At 37.5% G+C, this 21,969-nt stretch overlaps 1 protein-coding gene across 1 annotated transcript in view; it reads right to left on the bottom strand.

Moving 5' to 3' along the window:
- Window positions 1-21,969, bottom strand: part of ME1 (malic enzyme 1) — a 192,920-nt gene that overhangs the window by 18,493 nt on the left and 152,458 nt on the right. The window contains exons 8-9 of the mRNA XM_027602107.2: window positions 16,792-16,889; window positions 14,726-14,839 (exon numbers count right to left, since the gene is read on the bottom strand). Coding sequence (XP_027457908.1) covers window positions 14,726-14,839; window positions 16,792-16,889 — 212 coding nt within the window. The remainder of the gene's footprint in view (window positions 1-14,725; window positions 14,840-16,791; window positions 16,890-21,969) is intronic.

The following is a 21,969-nucleotide window of genomic DNA, read 5'->3' as shown; positions in this document are numbered from 1 at the left end:
ATATATATCATTTATGAAACATTATTTGTGTTAAAAAATACTGTCTTAGAATGCAGAGCTGGCTTTAGCCACAGCACTTCCAAATTATGTACCACTGAGTAAAAATAGAACTTGATGCCATATTTATATCACAGTTTGATTTTCTGAATAAGAACTAGCTTTGTGTATTTTTATCTTAATGTTTTGTTTATGAATGTATCATGTATTATCTAGGAAACATCTAATTATAATTTTCTAGCTGCAAATTTTTAAGATTTTGACTTAAAATAATAAAGCACTGCCTAATGTTATATCGTACTTTATGACTTACAAGTTCTCTTCATATATTTCATATGATCCCCTCAACAATTTTAAGAAGTAGGGCAACTATGGGGTGCCTGGGTGGCTCGGTCAGTTGAGCGTCAGACTCTTGATTTCGGCTCAAATCATGATCTCAGGGTCGTGAGATGGAGCCCCTTCCAGGCTCCAAGCTCAGTGGTGAGTCTGCTTGAGATTCTTTCCCTTTGCTGCCCCTCCCACCCCAGTCCTGCCCCCGCCCTGCTCGCATGCACTTCTCTCTCTCTCTAAAATAAATAAGTCTTGAAGAAAAAAAAAAAGAAATAGAGCAACTAATTAGAGTCATTTTACATGAGGAGACAGAGGCTCTGAGATGTTAAGGGACTTGCCCAAGGCAGATGCTGGAACAGCACAGGAGGAGAAAAAGCTTTACAAATGGTATGTTTGTTTTCGTACATTTGTTTTTAAATGGTATATGTCAGATTGCTTATAAATTGTTACCCCTGAAGATGTTACAATTTTCTTGTTTTGAAAGGTTATTACCATTTTATTTCTGTTTTTAAAGATTTATTTATTTTAGAGAGAGAGGGAGAGAGAGAGAGCAGGGGGAGGGGCAGAGGGAGAGGGTGAGAGAGAAGCAGACTCCCTGCTGAGTGTGGAGCTCCATAGGGATCCCACAACCCTGAAACCAAAACCTGAGCCGAAATCAAGAGTTGGACGCTTAACTAAGCGCCCCTAGGAGCCCCTATTTCTGTTTTTAAAATACACATGGAGTCTGCTTGGGATTTTTCCCTCTTCTTCTCCTTTCCCCTTTGACCCTCCCCCTGCTCGAGCTCACTCTCCCTCCCTAAAATAAATAAAATTTTAAAATCTAAAAAAAATAAAGTACTTAGGATTATGCCAGGTTTTTCTTTTTTTGTGTGTGTGCCAGTTTTTAACAAGAGCTCAACATTAGTTGTAGTTGTAACTAAAATTATTGTGAAGAAGAAAAAAGTCATAATTGCAACAGTTATAATTTTGGCACATTTCTTACAGTTATCATCATTAGTCATTTCTGAGTTCTAAGAGGTTATTTATCTTACCTTTTCTTCTGAGACACTGTGAAAAATAATCTTAACACTAACTAGAAAAATACCTGTATCCTCACATTCACTGCAGTGTTATTTACAATAGTCAAGACACGGAAGCAACCCAAGTGTCCATCAAGAGATGAATGAATGGATAAAAAAATACACACACACATATACATACGCACACAGAGAATACTATTCAGCCATAAAGAATAATGAAATCTTGCCATTTGCAACAACATGGATGGACCTTGAGGGCATTATGCTAAATGAGATAAGTCAGACAGAGAAAGATAAATACCGTATGATTTTACTTATATGTAGAATCTAAAAAAAAAAAGGAAGAAAGAACCAAAAACCCCAACAAACCTGAATTTATAGATACAGAGAACAGATTTGTGGTTGTCAGAGGTGAGGAGTGGCGGGGAGAGGGAGCAAAATGGGTGAATGGGAGGTCAAAAGGTATAAGCTTCCCATTACAAAATAAGTCAGTCTTGGGGATATAATGTACGGCTTGCCAACTATAGTTAATACTGTACTGTATATCTGAAAGGTGCTAAGAGAATAGATCTTAAAAGTTCTTATTACAAAAAAAAAAATTCCAACCATATGTGATGATGGTGTTAACTAGAGTTACTGTGGTGATCATTTTGCAATATACACAAGTATTGAATCATTGTGTTGCATACCCGAAACTGGCACAAAATGATATGTCAATTATATATCAGTAAAAAAATCTTACTTCATTCAGAATAAAATTTGAAGCTTACTATTTCACATTCACTTGAGAGAACATTCTAGTTTTCAGTAATATTAAATTGAATATAGTTAGGTCATATTCATCTTATTTATTAAGAAAAAGTCAAAAGCGTCATATAAATTCAGTTTCCACTTTTATCAGGAAGCATCAAATTGTTCAATAAAACCTATCTATCATCATAGGCTTTATAGAATTAGTTATAAGTCTAACAACAAATAGCTTACACAAACCTAGACTGATTTCATGAGTAAACACTAAATATTCTCAGTTTTACTTTTGTATTTATGAGACAAGATTTTTTTTAAAATTGCCTTTTAATAATATAAAGAAATGTATGACGATACTGAAATCTTTACAACTCTCACCAAACTGAGGGGAAGGGCTCCCTGGTGCCCCCATCCTCGTCTCTCTTAGCTTCTCAGCCAGGAAATCTATTTCACTTACATATCTCAATTACAGAGGTTAATTCAACATTATCCTAGTACATAAACAAAGGCTAGGTCTAATGATAATTTATTAGTCACAAATGAAAAAACAAAGCCATTTGGAGTACCTCAGAATTCCCTCCAAATATTTTGATAGTTCAGACTTTGACTCAAGCCCCAATTCCTCACCATCCATTTCCTGTGTCAATGTTCTTTGTGCTGTCTGACAGTTCCTTCCACAAAAGGCAGTTTTTATGCTTTCTAAGCTCTTGTCTTTGGACTTGAACATGTAATTTCTTTGGTCAATAAAATGTATGCTGAAATGAGAGTGTGCCAGTTCCAAGCTTAGGCCTTAAGAGTAATTGGTGTTTCTGCTTATTCTCTTGTGCCTTTGCCATTTGTGCTTTAAAAGTGCGTCACCTGGCTAGCCGGCTGGTCCAACAAGGATGAGAACCTTGTGAAAAAGACCTAAACCCAACCTATGACTTAGAGCCACCTAGCCAACATCATCAGAGCTACTCCACCTAGCCCTCAGGGGTGTGAGAAATAAATTATTATTGTTGTATGTCACTGAGGTTTTGTGGCTTTTGATAACCCAGCAATAGCTGAGTGATACAGGAGATAATTTTAATTTTGATTATACATTCCACCATTTCTTTTTACTCATTGTTCTTATCTGTTGCTTTGGGAATAAGAGGTTCCCTTTCCTGAAATGATTTAATGAAAGGAAAGCTTTTGCAATCTATCTGCTACTTCAGTGCTCTTATTACTGCTTAGTTATTTGGCAAAAAAAAAAAATAATAATAATCTTGCATTATTGGAAAAGAAGGAAAAATTCTGGTCTTGGATAGGAATAAGAACTTGGAACCATTTGAGAGTTACAGTATTTAAATTATTTCTGAACTATTTCTGGAAGTCATATAAGCTAAAATTCATGACCATTTTTGTTCTCACAACAATGAAATTTCTAGGACAGGTACTAAATAAAGTTGCAGCTTGGGGAGACATATTTCCTGGGAATAACAACTTTTAGCTTCCAGCATTCTAAACTAAACATGACATAGTTTTGGCTTGTTGCTCTTTCCCAGAAATGCATATACTCTATTTCAAGTATAAAGGCAAGAAGTTAGACTAACGTCTACCTGAGGCTCTATATGGCAAACGCTACAGAATTCCAAATTGCTTTTGGCATGGTTCCTGCACACTTGAGGCTAAAGGGCTAAACTAGATCTTGCAGCCAGAGTTTCTACTTTCAACACAGCAATCACCAAGCTGAGGAACCTTCATAGGATCCTGAGGAAGAAAATGCATATCACGAAGTAGTGGCCATATGGCTCTTCCCGAGGCTTGTGGTAGTGCTCTTTATTTATTTACTTGAGAGAGAGACAGAGAGCAAGAAAGAGCACATGAGCAGGGGAGAGAGGGAGAAGCAGGCTCCTGCTGAGCAGGGAGCTCAACGTGGGGCTCCATCTCAAGGTCCTGGGATTATGACCTGAGCCGAAGGCAGACGCTTAATGCACTGAGCCACCCAAGTGTCCCATGTGTCTAGTTCTTCTAAGGTTTAAAGATTTGCACTTCAGAATGTTTTTATATCAAGGGAACTTTAATGTGTACTACGTTCTCAAACAGAGAAAAAGATCCTAGGATAATTATTCAAACTACTCCAAACTGGCTAGAGTCACCTCAGCACAATGTCTCGAGAGCTGCTGAGAAACTGCATTAACTCTTAGAGAAGACAACGTATCAGAGGGTTTGCCTACTGGTCTTTTTGATTTTCCACCTGACAAAGTGTTAAGTATTATGCAAATATAATTCAATAAATTTACTATAGTATTTGAAAATGTCATATTACATTTTTTTAAAGATTTTATTTTTAAGTAATCTCTACATCCAAAGTGGGGCTCAAACTTACAATCCCAAGATCCAAAGTCACATGTTCCACTGACTAAGCCAGCCAGGCACCCCTTGAAAATGTCATATTAATTTTACGTCCAAATCCTGAAACCCTTTTCATGCTATGGTAGAGAATCCTAATTGTCCACCAATATTCATGCTCTCCTTTTTAAATTCTTTTATCTTAAGCTTTATTTTTGTAATCTCTACCCACTGTGGGGCTCAAACTCACAACCCCAAGATCAAGAGTTGCATGCTATTCTGACTGAGCCAGCCAGAAACCTCATATTTTCCTGGGTTTTTTTTAATTATATGATTGTAAAAATGCAATATGAAATCTTAAATCTTTAGGTGTATAATCTCTCCTTTTTTAAAAAAAAACTTTTTTCATTCACTCCTTTTTAATACTAAGATTTCCCAGTTTTGTCCAATCACATTGCTACCCAGGTGGAGACTATTTCTTAGACTCGTTGCACCTAGAGTGGCATGAGACTATCTCTGGTCAAAAGGATGGAATGGAAGTGATGTGTGCAACTTCTGACACAGCCACCTTCCCTGCCATGTTCCGGCCAGCCCCCACCCTCTCTCCCCAGCTGGCTAGGACAGTGAGAACTGGAAAGCTTCTTTGTACCCCGGGAGAGATGGATGCACAGATGCCTCTCTTCTGCCTACCTCTATACTATCAGGTGACAGAGAAATAAATTTTAACTTGTTTAAGTTACCATATTTTGGGGTCTCCTTCTATATCAATTTAACCTAAAATCTAACCAATCCATACCTTTAGGCTAGTAGTCTCTTCATTTCATCTCTGAACATAGCACACACACAATCAGGAGGAAATTGCTTTGACAAACCCTTTTCTTCTGGGAAGGCCAATGACCAAAACATTAAAACCAAGAAACTGTCTATACATTTTTAAAGATCCAAGGCAATGTAAATTCTACCATTTCTCCATACTTAAACAATTGCTTTTTATTCCCAAATTCCTGCTTACTGCAATTTAATACAATTTCTTTTTGTTCAATTTTGTATCAGTGCCCTTAAGTAATCCTTTGTGTTGGGGGTGGTGCCTGGGTGGCTCAAGTGGTTAAGCATCTGACTCTTGGTTTCAGCTCTGGTCATGATCTCAGGGTCGTGTGATCGAGCCCAACCATGGACTCCGGCACTCAGCATGGAGCCTGCTCATCCCTTTCCCTTTGCTCCTCCTCCCGCTTGCACTCTCTCTTCTCCCTCTCTCTCTCAAATAAATAAAACTTTTAAAAAAAATAATATTTTGTGTATTTGAAAACAGATACTGAATCACACTGTCTCCTTTCCCAGGTGAGGAACCCCAATGTTTTTAATCTACTTTCCTACTTGAACCCATCTCTCTTCCCTATCACGGGTTAGTGGCTCAACTGAACTCTCAGATGCTCTTGTTCCCCTTTATATACCACACAACTGAAAACTGCACTCCATCAAAAGAATAACCAATGTTGAATATGGTCAAGGAAGACCACACTTCCTAGATCTGGCTTTAAATGTTGTATTACTGCATTCTAGTATCATGTTTTCTTCTTTAATAACAGTAAAATATAATCAGTCTTTCCTTGGGATTTACATCAAATAGAAAGGAGAAACCCCACAGAAAGGATGGTGAGAGAAAAGAACGTTTATAAAATTTTCAGAATTATCAATAGAATAGGAATAGGAAATACTAAAAAAAGAGGAAAATACACCACTGCTTTATTTTAAAAAGTGCTTAGGCTTGTCAAACAGTAAGATTCCACACAATCCATAGAAAAACAGCCTGGCCCAAAGCATCTGGTGTTCCCAGTCTGAGAAAACAACCAGTTTTTGACCATTCAACTACTGACAAACTACATGACAAGGCAAATACATCCAAGCTGCTTCTGGTATACAGTTTAAAATAAATTCACATACGATCTCCATAAAAATGGCAATCTGTTCATTTTCATTAGATCACCAGGCAAGAAGTAGCCTCCCACGTGAGAAAATAAAACTAGCATAAAAGTCTTAGAAATGATTTTTTTTAGCAGCTGAAATAACTGAATTCAACCTGGTACAGCATGAACTGTGCTGCTGCAAAATGCAAACAAAAGAAGGGGGTCTTGCCTGTTTATATTGAATGGGGACCTGCAAATCCATGATGTAAAATGAGTTTAGAAGACGCTTAGTAATCTGAAAGTGACGGACATGATCCCCATTCGTACTTCAATAATTCAAAGTATTTTCCTGAGACCTATGTCTCAGATTATCCAAAACTGTAAATTTAAAAAAATTTTAAATGTAGGGGCATCTGGATGGCTCAGTTGGTTAAGAGTTTGCCTTTGGATCAGGTCATGATCCCAGGGTCCTGGGATCGAGCCCCACACATTGGGCTCCTTTGCTCAGTGGGAGCCTGCTTTTCCCTCTCCCTCTGCCCCTCCCCCCGCTTGTACACCCCCATTCTGTCAATAAACAAATAAAATCTTCAAAAAAATAAAATTTTAAATGTATTTTACCACGTTGTCCACACAATTCATTGCTGTCAATATACCATTAATTTGTGATAAATTTTGTTGGCTAGGAACTTGAATAAATCACCAGTAGCAGAATGCATTCTAGGAGCCAACAGCAAATAAATTTATGTTATTCCTGATAACTACTCATGATATTCAGAAAGTAAATAAAAGCTCCCGAGTGAGACACAGAAAATACCATCTACAAATGCTGGAGACAGAACATGGGACTAAGGCTCAGGATCGCAGTCCCCAGGCTCTTCCCTTTACTCATGACCTAGGGCATATCCTTTGAGACGTCCATGGATGTTGATTTCTCCATCTATTGAAACAGTCTGGATTAGTGAGGATGACAGTGTGATGAAAAGTGAGCCAGATCTGAACTTTCCAAAGCTAACTGAGCACCAGACTCACCTCAGGAAAGAGAGATTCCTGAGCCCTGCTTTTAGATATTCTAATTCAAGTCCAGGAGGAGGCTCTGGAATCTGGGCCTATTTTTTTAAAGTCTCCCAGGTGACTAGGATGATTACCAGTTTTGAGAATCACTGCACCAAACAATTTATCAGATTTCTACTAGATGCATTTTAAAAAGATATGTGGTATGTTTTCAAAAATGTATAAAATGATTTTTCTTTTACTAAAGAAGAAAAGTTTCAGAATAACAAATTATTAATCACAGATTTCTAGTACTGCTTTTTTTGACTGACAACTTTAAATCATTTAGTGAAAAATATCGTTAAGCATCTGCCTTCAGCTCAGGTCATGATCCCAGGGTCCTGGGATCGAGTCCCGCATCGGGCTCCCTGCTCAGCAGGAAGCCTGCTTCTCCCTCTGCTACTCCCCCTGTTTGTGTTCCCTCTCTTGCTGTCTCTTTCTGTCCAAACAAATAAATAAAATCTTAAAAAAAAATTTAATGTGGTTTAAATCCTCTATATTTCCTGGAATGAGAAGCAAATCACAAAGAAAATGGATACATATTATATGAAAGGCAAAGATGTATGCTTTCAGCATGAACACTTTACTTTCTGAATCACACCAACAGCACGGCTAGCTCCCAGCCAACCGAAGCCAGATCTTGACCATAAGACATCCACCCAGTAAGAAACACAGATTACCCACAGCCTCTCCCCCAAAGGATTGATTCTTGCTGGAGATTTAGGAAGGCCAGGAATCATGAAATGGAATACTAGCACTACCGAAAGCCTCTACTTGCCAAAAACAGAAGAATCAAAAGACAAAAATAAAGGTCTCTCTGGTAATTTCTATACCATTTTCAAAGTCTATTTGAAGATGTGGTTTAGAAGAATAAACTACTGGAATGTGACCTCTAGATCGGCAACATTAAGGCAAATGCCCACACCTTCATGAAGACTTTCTGTTTTCTGCACCAATGGCTCATTTTCCTCCTTCTTGCAAAATCTGATTGGGAATCCACATTCTTTACCCTACTCCTATCAGCTGGATATGGGTATAGAAGACTTCTTTTCTGTTCATTCCCACTTCCAGGATCCCTTACTGAAATGCTTTTTGCCTTCCTTTGGCAAAGTGCACATAGGCATTTCTTATCGAAGAAATCCTAAATCCTGTGTGTTTCTCTTTTTTTACGAGTCTTTAATTATACCAAATGTATCACGGATAGCTGAGAATTTCTTTTGAGTGTTATTATTTCTTCAATCTCCCCTACCCCCTTATTTTGTGCTCACTCTTAGGAGAAGACAAAAGATACGGGCTAGCCATACTGAATTACCACCTTTTTCAAAAGCACAGATGTTCTGGTACGGGTGGAGAGGATAGGTGGCAAAGACCATCAAGATTTGGGGTTAGCACTTCCTGACCCAGAATAGGTATAAAAAATTAACTATGGATTGTTTCTGATAAATATTTATTCCTTCCTACACACAGGTGCTAGAGGACCCCTTCCACAAGTGCTTTTGTTTGCCTTCTCTTGGAATCCACGCCTGCTTGGACGTTTGGCCCCATGGCACTGGCCCAGTACTGCTGCCAGGTCATCAGTTCATCAGAGATGAATCGGGCCCCTCTCTGCATCTACAGACAGGGCCCTCCTTGCGGACTGCCAATGCCATTTCACTGTCAGAATAATTATAATCTGGTCTGATGATGATGGAACTCCATAAACGAGGCAACCACACACCATACTTTTTAGTTTTTGGTTTTATGTCTTTAAAAAGTGAAGGAGTTTGGTATATTTTTCCGTATTATAAACAATTACATGACAAGTTAGTAAAATTAATAAAATGATTCTTATTGGTTCTCAGGAGAGGTTGTGAAAGTACTAAGGATAAAGAACAACAAAAAGTCATGAAAATTTGAAAGCAAGATTATATTAATTTACTAGTTATCCTTAGACTTAGTTCCGCAACAAAAATCAACATAATTTTGACTTTTTTTAAAAACTTGAAAAAAAAGTGGTAAATTGAAGCTTCATGTTTCTTTAATATTAAATAGCGCACAAGCTGTTAAATATATAACAACCTTTTGAAATGTAACTTTATCTTGGCAAGCAGAATATATGCAGTTCTTTATTTTGGCAAGTAAAAGACATGAGGTAAGAATGACTGATTAGGTCTAGGCAACAAACTTCACAGTTATTCTAAGTATTATAATCCATGGAATTTGGAGTCTCAGTTCAGTAAGTCTACACTAAAATTATTTGAGATGCTAAAATCTGTATATTTTTATAAAGATTTCACATAAAAATGTCATTAGAAATCACAAAAGAAATCCATAGTCACAGACTTTCACTTTTTAAGATATTTACATGTATTACATCCCTAAATACAATGCAATTTGTATAGCTTTTTCCATGGCTCCAACTTTTTACATGCAGATATTCCTGAAATCTTTATCTCCAGGAGCCCAGACCCTGATCCTGAGCATCAGTCTTGTACCTCTGATTGCCAAGGGGACATCTCCATGAGATGTGCAAAGGTACCTTAAACTTGCTATGTCCAAACTGGATCACGTTATCTTTCTCTTAAACTTGGTCTGTTCGTTATTCCTTTTCAACAGTAATGGCCACATCATTTTCCGGACACCCAAGGAGTCCTGCTAGATTCCTGCCTGTACTCTACCCTACTCCTCCTTCCATATTTAGTGGTTACTAAGCATGCCAATCCTATTTGCTAAACATCTACTGAATCAAATGTCTTTTACTCACCCCCCATAATTACTGCTTTATTTCAGGCACCAATTAATTTTTATCTGTATTACTACAACAGCTTTGTAACCAGTTTCCTTTACTCAGTTACACCTCATTTCAATCCATCCTCCACAATGCCTAGATTGACAAGACACAAACCTCCTCTGTATAAGTTGCTTCAATTGCTCATTGCCAGGATTTAGAAGAGCCTTCTGCTTCCTTTCAAATCTAATCCCTAAATACCTCTTATAGTGAAATGTTTCTTTTTGCAAATGCTGTTTTTCTGCCTGGAAGACCATTCATCAATCAATTCATTTATTAACAAAATATTTACTGTCAATTATGTGCTAGACACTATGTAGAGCTTTGAAGACACAGAAATGAAAGACATGATCCACAGGTTCAGCCAAGATCTCCTAGCGAACTTTCCATTATACTTCCCTGTCTCACTTTCAGATAGGAGGCATTTCAGATGTTCATGGAGACTCAAGATAAACTCCTAACTCTTCCTTTCAAACTGAGGTGAAGAGACACCTTTTCTAGCAACCCTCCTGGCATTCTCATTATTCTCGTCAGTGCAGCTGGGAACATCATTTCCAGGGCACCCCTGGCACTAAGGACATATTTCTTTTCTTTTCTTTTTTAAGATTTTATTTATTTATTTGAGACAGAGAGAGAGAATCAGAGAGAGAGAGAGAGAGAGAGAGAGAGAGCACATGAGAGGAGGGAGGGTCAGAGGGAGAAGCAAACTACCCACTGAGCAGGGAGCCCGATGTGCGACTCAGTCCCGGGACTCCAGGATCATGACCTGAGCCGAAGGCAGTCGCTTAACCAACTGAGCAACCCAGGTGCCCAGGACATATTTCTATAACATTTTCATATAGAGACATAACTTTCAGCTTGTTTTGAGTTTTTCCCACTAGTCTGTGAGCCTCCTGAAATCAAGGGATTTACTGAGTCCCAGAGCCTGACCCAGAGGTAATTTCATTCAGTAAATCTCATTTCATGACCATAATATGAGTGGCCACAATGTACAACTTTTTCTATTTATGCTGATTCTTGAAAGCCATAGCAGTTTTTAAGCCAAAAAACTTTAAACTTTATGCTTTCTTATATATTATAAAAAATTACATTTCAAGTTAATACAATTAATAAAATGATTATTTGGTTCTCAGGAGATATTGTAAAAGTACTTCCTGTCTTGTTTTACTTCCTTACAGATACTCATTAGCGACAAAGAGTTATGCATACACTCTTTAACGCAAAGTCTGTATTAATTAAAAAAATTTTTTATAGCTCTAAAAGAACACAATTGCTAAGAAGAATTTGGAATATACAGAAAGGCATTAAAAATAATGTTTTAAGCTAATACATATTTTATACATTTACTTCTGTAATTTTATATGCAACGCAGTGTTTTTTAGATTTATTTATTTATTTGAGAGACAGCGTGCATGCATGCAAGCAAGGTTGGGGAAGGGGCAGAAGGAGAAGGAGAGAGAGAACCTAAAGCAGACTCCCGCTGAGCATGGAGCTCTACACAGGGCTCAATCCCATGGCCCAGAATCATGACCCAAGTCGAAATCAAGAGTCAGCTACTTAACTGAGTCACCCAGGCAACAATGCAACTCAATTTTTAAAATAAAATAGTAACATATAACATGGTCTTTTCCTTTTTTCATCTAACATTATATTGCTAATCTTTTAATGTTATTTATTGTTCTTTAAAAAAAAAACCTTAAGACTGTATATTCTATTCATCTGGCTACTCCGCAATTATTTCACAATCATCCTTTATTTAGGTAAACACAACATATTACTTTTTTTTCTTCAGCTAAGACAGCATATTACTCTTATAATGGCTGTATAATAAAACATATCACTATTCTAAGTAATGCTGTGATAACATCCTTAAACATAAAACACTGTGGCACAAAAACAGACACATAGATCAATGGAACCGAAGAGTTTGTTGTCAATCTCCAACAAAGCAGGAAAGAATATCCAATGGGAAAAAGAGTCTCTTCACCAAATAGTGTTGGGAAAACTGGACAGCAACATACAAAAGAATGAAACTGGACCACTTCCTTATACTATACACAAAAATAAATTCAAAATGGATTATAGACCTAAATGTGACACAGGAAACAATTAAAATCCTAAGGGAGAACATAGGTAGTAACTTCTTTGACATTGGCTATAGCAACCTCTTATTAGATACATCTCCTGAGGCAAGGGAAACAAAAGCAATAATGAACTATTGTGACTACATCAAAATAAAAAGCTTCTGCACAGCAAAGGAAATAAACAATGAAACTAAAAGGCAACAAAATGGGAGATGTTTGCAAATGGCATATCTGATAAAGGGTTAGTATCCAAAATACATTAAAAAAATTACAAAACTCAATACCCCAAAAATGAATAATCCAATTTAAAAAATGGGCAGAAGACACAAATAGGCATTTTTTCAAAGAAGACATACAGATGGGCCAAGAGACACATGAAAAGATGCTCAATATCACTCATCCTCAGGGAAATACAAATCAAAACTACAATGAGATATCACCTCACACCTGTCAGAATGGCTGAAGTCAACAACACAACAAACAACAGGTGTTGGCGAGGATGTGGAGAAAATGGGACACTCTTGCACTATTGGTGGGAATGCAGACTGGTGGAGCCACTCTGGAAAACAGTATGGAGGTTCCTCAAAAAGTTAAAAATAGAAGTACCCTATGATCCAGCAATTGCACTACTAAGTATTTACCCAAAGAATACAAAAATACTAATTTGAAGGAATCCATACATACACTCTGATGTTTATAGAAGCATTATCTACAATAGCCAAATTACGGAAACAGCCCAACTGTCCACTGACTGATGAATGGATAAAAAAAGATGTGGCATCCATATGTGTGTGTGTGTGTGTGTGTGTGTGTGTGTGTATTCATATATATATCTGGATGAGATATGCAAAGGTACCTTAAACTTGCTATGTCCAAACTGGATTGCATTATCTTTCTCCTAAACTTGGTCTGTTCGTTATTCCTTTTCAACAGTAATGGCCACATCATTTTCCAGACACCCAAGGAGTCTGGCTAGATTCCTGCCTGTACTCTACCCTACTCCTCCTATATGTATGTATGCATAATGGAATATTACTCAGCCATAAAAAAGAATGAAATCTTGCCATTTGCAACAACATGGATGGAGCTAGAGTATTATGCTAAGTGAAATAAGTAAGTCGGAGAAAGACAAATACCATATGATTTTACTCATGTGTGGAATTTAAGAAACAAAACAAATGAGCAAAGGGAAAAAGAGAGAGAGGCAAACCAAGAAAGAGACTCTTAACTACAGAGAACACACCAATGGTTACCAGAGGGGAGGTGGGTGGGGGATGGGTGAAATAGGTGATGGGGATCCAGGAGGGCACTTGTGATGAGCACCAGGTATATGTAAGTGTTAAATCACTACATTGTACACCTGAAACTAATATTACACTGTATGTTAACTAACTAGAATTTAAATAAAAACTTAAAAAAAGAAAAAAAACCATAAAAGACTGTGTACATCTCTAGCCTATAAGATATATTCTTACAATGGAAACTATTGGATCAGAAGCATAAAATTTTATTTTTTATTTATCTTTTTTAAAGATTATTTATTTGTCAGAGAGAGAAAGCACAAGCAGGGGGAGTGGCAGGCAGAGGGAGAAGCAGGCTCCCCGCTGAGCAAGAAGCCCAATGCGGGACTCAATCCCAGGACCCTGAGATCATCACCTGAGCCAAAGGCAGATGCTTAACCGACTGAGCCACCCAGCCATCCCAGAAACATAAAATTTTTAAGGCTTTGGATACACATAAGCTAGTTTTCCAGAAAGTTTGTACACCTTCACATTTGCTTCTTCTATATTACGTTCCTGAAGTCTGTGCTTATCACTGGTTATTTTAAAAATTCATCTTCATGTAGAAAGGAAATTTACAAGTATTTTTTTCTGGCGGTTTAAGGAAGAGTGTTTAATGTGCACAGATGGTAAAGAAGCAATATTAATGTCTTGTAACTATGTAGCAACATGGTCAACCTACCTAATCTTATTTGGTTCTCACAATAACCTACGAAGTAGTTCCTGTTATCTCTATTAGAGCTGGGGAAACAACCTTGTATTTAACATTGAAGCAGCCCATTTATTAAAGCCCTTCTCAAATACTGTTTTTTTTCAAACCCTCAAGAATTTAGTCAAGAGAAAGTAGCAGGCTGAAGAGTAGCTATTTCATCATTTGTTCTTTTTTTTTCCTAGTTAGGGTGCAATTTGACAGACAGCCCTAAATAAAAGGAGCTATACCTAGGCGTTCAGCTGTATCAGCATCAAACTGCCTCCTCTGGAGACTAATTCAAATGCACTGACAACCCATAGAGTTGTTAGGGGCCTCTGTACTTCACGGGTCAATTCTGTAGCTGAGCCAGTCTTCTTTTTCAGAAGAGTATCAGTATTATTGTATGACATGGTCATTCATGCATAATGGCTATGCATTTAACCAGTGTTGGGGGTAGGACAAGTGGAAGTAGTAGTAATCTTTGAGATGGGCATCCGGAATGGCACATTAATTTTTATTCAGTTGAAAATGACAAATTCTTACCTTAACTATTAATCCTTTTGAGTCGACCAACCATATCTTTTTCATGGCTTTCTCTTTTGGTAAACCCTCTTTATTCATGGCCATAACAATCAAGTGTGCAATCCCTAAGGCAGCCTGTGAAGAACGTTATGAAAACAAAACTTTAAAAAGTTGTTCCACATAATAACTTATCAAGAGTTATGCTTCACTCCATTTTATCTGTGTTAATAAGAAAGAAGAGAATGGATCTACTGACCGAAACAGTTATATTCATTCATTTATACTGGGAGCCAAGTATTTCTGTCACATTTGGGGTAAGCTAAAGGACAATTATTTACTTTTCTTATCACAACAGAACCACTATTATGTGGCTTGCTCTATAGCTACAGATAAACCAGTGATATCCTTGACTGTCACCATCTTTAATCCTATTAATGCAATTAAGATTTGCTCCAATGAGGAAATACTGAACTTAAAAGAATGACCTGGTCAGCCTTGCTTATTGGACTGTATTGTTTATTGTTGGGCCCCAGCTCCTCTAATTGAATTTGAAGAATGAAGCCTGGTCATTTGGATGGGAACCTGACCAATTAGACAATAGAATAAAACCCATAAAATCTCTGTCCCCAAGCATTTATTTACTCTATTAATTTGGACAAAGAAAGTACTGTGAAATCTCTTGCAAGATTAAAGGAATCAACTTCTTTGGTATTTGATAAATTTTGTGATAATCTGTGAATGTCCAAGACCTTTTCAGGGACAAACAAGTGCCAGTTTTGAATCATCCAACCATGAATACCTCTGCCCTGCTGAGTATTAAGAACTGGCCTGTACCATTCATCAAAAACCCTTTGGAAATTCAAAGAATTTGAACTCAAAGAAGTTGACTAAAATTAAATACAGCATGTAACAGCCACACAAATAAAAAACTCAAATTTTAATAAGATGTAATTTAGCCTTGATTTTTATTTTGACGTGAAAATGAACTTGTGATTTATATTCTGAATACTCTGACATGTTTACATCTTGGCACTTAAGTATCAGTTTTGTGTATTTCATTTTAAGAACAAGTAAAATCAAAACCAACTCTACACAATTTCTACCAGTGTAATACACTTAATCAAATTCAATTTGTTTTTTTTTAAAGATTTTATTTATTTATTTGGTAGAGAGAGACACAGTGAGGGAGGGAACACAAGCTGGGAGAGTGGGAGAGGAAGAAGCAGGCTTCCCGTGGAGCAGGGAGCCCGACGCAGGGTTTGATCCCAGGACCCTGGGATCATGACCTGAGCCAAAGGTAGATGCTTAACGACTAAGCCACCCAGGCACCCCAATCATATTCAATTTGAAAATTTAAAGCTTCTTAAAATATATATAGCCACAAAGTATTTCTCCATTCATTACATTCTATAATTCTGAACAGATCTGGGCAGTTTTCTCACAAGAAGCTCAAACTCAATTGACATTTTAATTTCTATTTTGGGGGGTGAATTATCATTGGAGTCTAGTTTTCTTCTTTCAAATGATTAACTCATAGCAAAAAAGAACAGAAAACAGCCTACTTTTGTCTTGCTGCCATCTCCTTCCAGCAACTGTAAATGTTTTGGTTCTTTTGCATGTGAACAGTTATAATGCACGACAAGTCTCCAATTCAAATATTTTTCTCTTAAAAACTTGTATATTGTTATATAAGTGCGCAGTGACTCGTGAGTCAAATTAAGAAAACTCATATGTGCCACTGGAGGATACTAAAAGCATCAGATATAAGAGCCTAAATACTTAAAGGCTTTTATACATAATCACACAATGTAAACTTTTTTGTTCCCGCAAAATATGAAAAACAAAAACCCACGCCACCATTTGATAATCTCCAGAAATTTAAGATTGTATAAAGTATACCTCTATACTAAAGTCTCCTATGACAAATGAATATGCCTCAACACTTAACTGGGGAATCTTTCAATAAAACCTATAGCCTGCAATATACTAAAAATTGAAAGAATACCTCAAACTTCAAATTGATGAATAATTAAGATGAAGTCTGTTCATTAATTTAAGGGAAAGAAAGTATTGTATAAGGCAGGTACCTCTCCAGCTCCTTGGAAGAGTATTGTTTGATCACACAGTTTGTTCTTGGTTATTCGAAGAGCCGCAAGGATGCCCGCCACTGCTACAGACGCTGTTCCTGAAACAAGTAAGAAATCGTCTGCAGTGATCCTCAAACAGATCCTGCCAAATCCAAAGCTTGCAATCTTTATTCACATCTTTAGCTCATCACACAACAGGGTAACTGGTACAGAAAGGGAACCTGCAGTTGTCCAACCCCATGATTATAGATGAGGTGAAATTCTCAGGCTACTGACATCAATATTTTAGGATAGCCACTCACTACTATTCTTGATAATTTCCCAAAAAGATTCTGTGACTTAATGTGGTGATTTAATGCATAAGAGCATGGGGTTTGGATTCTTATGTGGACTCCAGCTGGATGAATTTAGAGAAATTATTTTGTTTTTTTGTTTTGTTTTGCTTTAAAGATTTTATTCATTTATTTGAGAGAGAGTGAGAGAGACAGAGCACAAGCTGGGGGAGATGCAGAGGGAGAGGGACACCCTGGGATCATGATCTGAGGCAGATGCTTAACTGAATGAGCCACCCAGGCACCCCTAGAGAAATTATTTTGTATATTAGTTCCCTCATCTGTAAATTAGTTGCACTGTGTGAGACAAAACAGTACTAAGCGCTATTAGATTCTCCCACCTAATTATTCTAGGGACTCTGAAACCTACTGCTGATCCCGTCTACACAAAGTAAGTGCCCAGTAAATGCTTGCTGATAATGGTGGTGGTGGTAATGAGGTTTTCAATACATTTGGAATTTAATCTTTTAATCTTCAATCTGAAAAACTGACAGTTAATAGCAATTAAAATCTGATGTTATGTGTCCTTTAGTTGGCTTCCTACCTGTAATAATCATGGGTGGATTCCAAATGTGCTAGACAAAATTAATGTAAAATTTATTTAGGATGAAGACTGAGTTGTTTTCATCATGCCCCAGGGTCACAGAAACTTCACCAGTTCTACATTTACTACTTTGACATATAAGCTTTCACAGATCACAGAGCAGTTTTCTTGCTTTTAAACGTAATTATGTAGCTCAACTACTTTATTGGCTCATGTCTGAAATAAAACTTTGGACCCTCCTGCAGTATTTTCCAGCTGTATCTACATGTTACTCCTCTAAATAACACTCTACCTATAACGATCCCTAGATCACTCACCAAGGTAGCAAAACTTAGTTAAACTTTAAACACCCATATCTGGTTTAAAAAAAAAAAAAAGATTTAGAATAGGTTTGATGCATGACACAATGATGAAGTGTTACATATGCCAAGTACCAAAGATGAATTAAGCATTTTACCATCAGTATAGTATGTTTGTTCTTTTCAATTCTTTGGTTCTTTGTTTCTTTCTTGTAGAATTTGGTAGTCATAAATAAGATCACAATAAATGATAATTATTGAAGACCTGTGTGTCGCATGTTTTTTATTTAGAAATAATGTAAAACATGAAAATAAAATGCTTGCAATTTTGAGCCACTATTATAATAAAGTATGAACTGTGGTAAGTCATATATTAAGTAGAGGTTTCTCTTCTATACATTATTTAAAATGAAAACCTGTTCTCTTTGGGGAAATACCTAGCAATGGAATTATTGGATTATATGGTATTTATATTTTTAGGTTTGGGGGGAATCTCCATACTGTTTTCCACAATGGTTGCACCAATTTGCATTCTCAGCAACAGTGCACAAGGGTTCCTTTTTCTGCACATACTTGCCAACACTTGTTATTTCTTGTCTTTTTTATTTTAGCCATTCTGACAGGTATAAGGTTATAATCTTATTGTAGCTTTGATTTGCATTCCCCTGATGATGAGTGATGTTGAGCATCCTTTCATGTGTCTGTTGGCCATCTGTATGTCTTCCTTGAAAAAATGTCTATTCAGGTCCTCTGCCTATTTTTAATCAGATAATTTGTTTTTTGGTGTTGAATTGTATAAGTTCTTTACATATTTTGGATATTAACCTCTTATTGGATATATTTGCAAACAAATGAAAACACTAATTCAAAAAGATATATGTACCCCTATATTTACTGCAGCATTATTTACAATAGCCAAGATTTGGAAGCAACCCAAGTGTCCACTGAGAGGAGAATGGATAAAGAAGATGTGGTGTGTACACACACACACACACTGGAGTATTCCACAGCCATAATGGGATCTTGCCCTTTGCAACAACATGTATGGACCTAGAGGATATTAGGCTAAGTGAAGAAAGCCAGACAGAGAAAGACAAATACTTATGTGTGGCATCTAAAAAACAAAATGTCCCGCTGTGTGGACATCGCAGGCAATAAGTTCTGGACAGGAGGTGAAGACACCAGACTATATTCCTGGGACCTGAGGAGCTACCAGAGGTTGCAGCAGCATGAATTACGGCATGAGATCTTAGCATTACCCACGGCCCCAGTGAGGGGGTGCTAGTAGGCCTGAGAACAAGCGATATCATAATTCTCCACACGCACCAGAGGGAGAAGTTTAAGGCAGTCCTTATCCGTCAACCACCACAACCTCAAGTCTGCCTTCTGTGGGAGCTATTTTGTGACCACATGGACGAGGCGATCCACTGCACAGCGGCACCTTCTCCACAAAGGTTGTTTCAGGTAGAGGAGCCTACGGATGTCCTGTGTTGTGATGTGTCTTCTGACAACCAGTACCTGGTCATGGGCTCCAAGAAGAGTGCCATGGTTTACGAGCCTCTTGCACTGAAGTTTGCGTGCTGTGTTCCTGCTGGTGAAGACCCAGAGGAGGCCAGTAGGCTGAGGGGATGGCAGCCTCCACGCCCCGATATCTCTGCCTGATCCTTGGTGGCCGGGCCTCTGTCCATTCCCTGCCCCCAGGACACACCTCACCTGTGCTCACGGGTTTTTATGATATGGTGTAGGGGTTTTTCCTGTTATTATTCTTATCACTGATTTCTGGGTTTGGGTGGGGAAACTTGCCTTTATAATTAACAAAATAGAAAAGCAAAAACCAAAATAAATAAATAAATGAACAAACAAACAAAAAGTAGAGTCAGATCTATAAATACAGAGAATGAACAAACTGATGGTTGCCAGAGAGGGAGGATGGGCAAAATGGGGGAAGGGCAGTAGGAGATATAGGCTTCCGGTTATAGAATGAACAAGTCACAGGGATAAAAGGCATAGCGTAAGAAATATAGTCAATGGTAATGTAATAGTGCCATATGGTGACAGATGGTAGCTACACTTGTGGTGAGCACAGCATAACATATAGCGTTATTGAATCCCTGGGTTGTACACCTGACACTCACATAACATTGTGGGTCAACTATACTCAAAAAAATAATAAATACAATAAATAAAATGAGAGCCTATGTAAAACTACAGCGATCTATGTAGAAAAGACAACACGACAGGCTCACAAGAGCTGTTAAATAGAAAAAAAGAGAACTTCAGAGAGGTGTTAAGTATCCAGTAACCAGATAAGTAGTCATTCGCTAATAGTAGCTCAAGCTATCTCAATCTCAGGCTTCTTGAAGTAAACTGGCCCAAAGTCTGGATTTGAGGGACTCTAATCTCCCTCCCAACCCCGAGATTCTATCATTTTAAGGGTCTCTATGGATTCTACCAGAACCACAAGATTTAACCAGCTGAAGAATCAAAGTTGAAGTATTACCAGCAATCACTGTGTTTGTATTATCATTTTGATTTTAAATAGACCTGGGCATTTAAGAACAGACAGAATAAAATATTTCAGGAGATCCAAACTATAATGTGGTGACATCTTTTTATGGTTATGCTGGATCATTGTGTATTAAAAGCCAAGATGTTTTAAGTTTGTACATATTACCTCAAATAAGAGAAAATAAATCTGTCTACATTGGATGGCAGAGCCTTCTATTTAAAACATCTCATGAGGACATAAACTTCTCTTCATAGAATTGGTTAATAAAAATCAAAAAGACACTTTTAGCACTACCAAAAACTTAACTGAACATGATTCTTGCACATGTCCTAGACCTACTTCCTGGTACTACTTTGATTTAAATTTCACTACAGTCAAGGGAGTAAATGGGGCAAGACAATATTGCACAAAAATGCAAGTTTCACAATAAATTGTTCCAAAGTAATTTTTGTTTTGAGATTGAAAACTAAATTTTTAGTTACGCAAAGACAGGCTGAAGTTTATCTCTGTACTATGACTTTTAGAGTACTTAGTATTTAACACTGATCAAAGGATGTTTACTAATGCAGTAATTTGTTAAATCTGATTAGAATTACTATAACTAGCAAAGGAGACTGATATGTAATCAAATAATTATAATCCTCATGTGCCATTAACTAAATAGATCAGACAGAACTAGAAGCAAGGGGAGCAGAAGTAATTTTGTTGAATCAGGGGCCACAGCATTAGGAGTATATGCTACCCGAGAGTACAGTATCAAAGGATTAACATAAGAGGTCAAGGACCTCCGACAGGGCAAGCATGTGCAAAGACATGGAGGCAGGCTGGACTGGCCAAATGAGGGACTGAACACATAATTTAGTTTTCCCTCCCCCAAATATACTCTACTAAAACAACAGAAAGACGATTAAAATAAAAAAAAAAAAAGATCAAGGAACCAGAAGAGGATAGTTAACAAAATTTTAGAAGCTAAAAGGCAGATGGGCAAATGGCAACAGAGAGTAGATGTGAAAAAGCTGAATTCTTGGCCAGCCATGGGGAATGCTAAGAAGCAATTGGATTGAGAAAGCAGAACTCTCAAAAGGCCTGGCTATAGGGGGCACCAAGTACCTCTGAAAGTGCGGATGAAGAAGAGGCGAAAAACAGGAGGCTGCTCAAAAATCTGCTGAGAAGTAGTTATAACCTAGGTCCATTTTTCTCACCTTCTCGCAGATGGCTAACCCTCCACACTCTGGAGGTTTATTTAAAAAACTACAAGTTTATTCTCTAGAAAGGATATCTGAATTGTAAGAAAACAGACATAACTGTCAGGCATCAGGTATAATTGGGTGCAAGGGTGCCGTACTTGAAAACAAGAAGATTAAATGCAAATTTACATACTCAGTATGGAGGACCCCCAATCTTCCCCTATTTGGCTCAAAGAATACTGGCAAAAAGCTCATCCTAGCAGAAAGCTACTAGGGGCGCCTGGGTGGCTCAGTCGGTTGCTTAAGT

This window comes from Zalophus californianus, chromosome 7, assembly GCF_009762305.2.
Source record: "Zalophus californianus isolate mZalCal1 chromosome 7, mZalCal1.pri.v2, whole genome shotgun sequence".
In the NCBI taxonomy this organism is placed as follows: Eukaryota; Metazoa; Chordata; class Mammalia; order Carnivora; family Otariidae; genus Zalophus; species Zalophus californianus.
The sequence above is the reverse complement of the archived record's forward strand: the minus strand, read 5'-3'. Positions and strand labels throughout refer to the sequence as shown.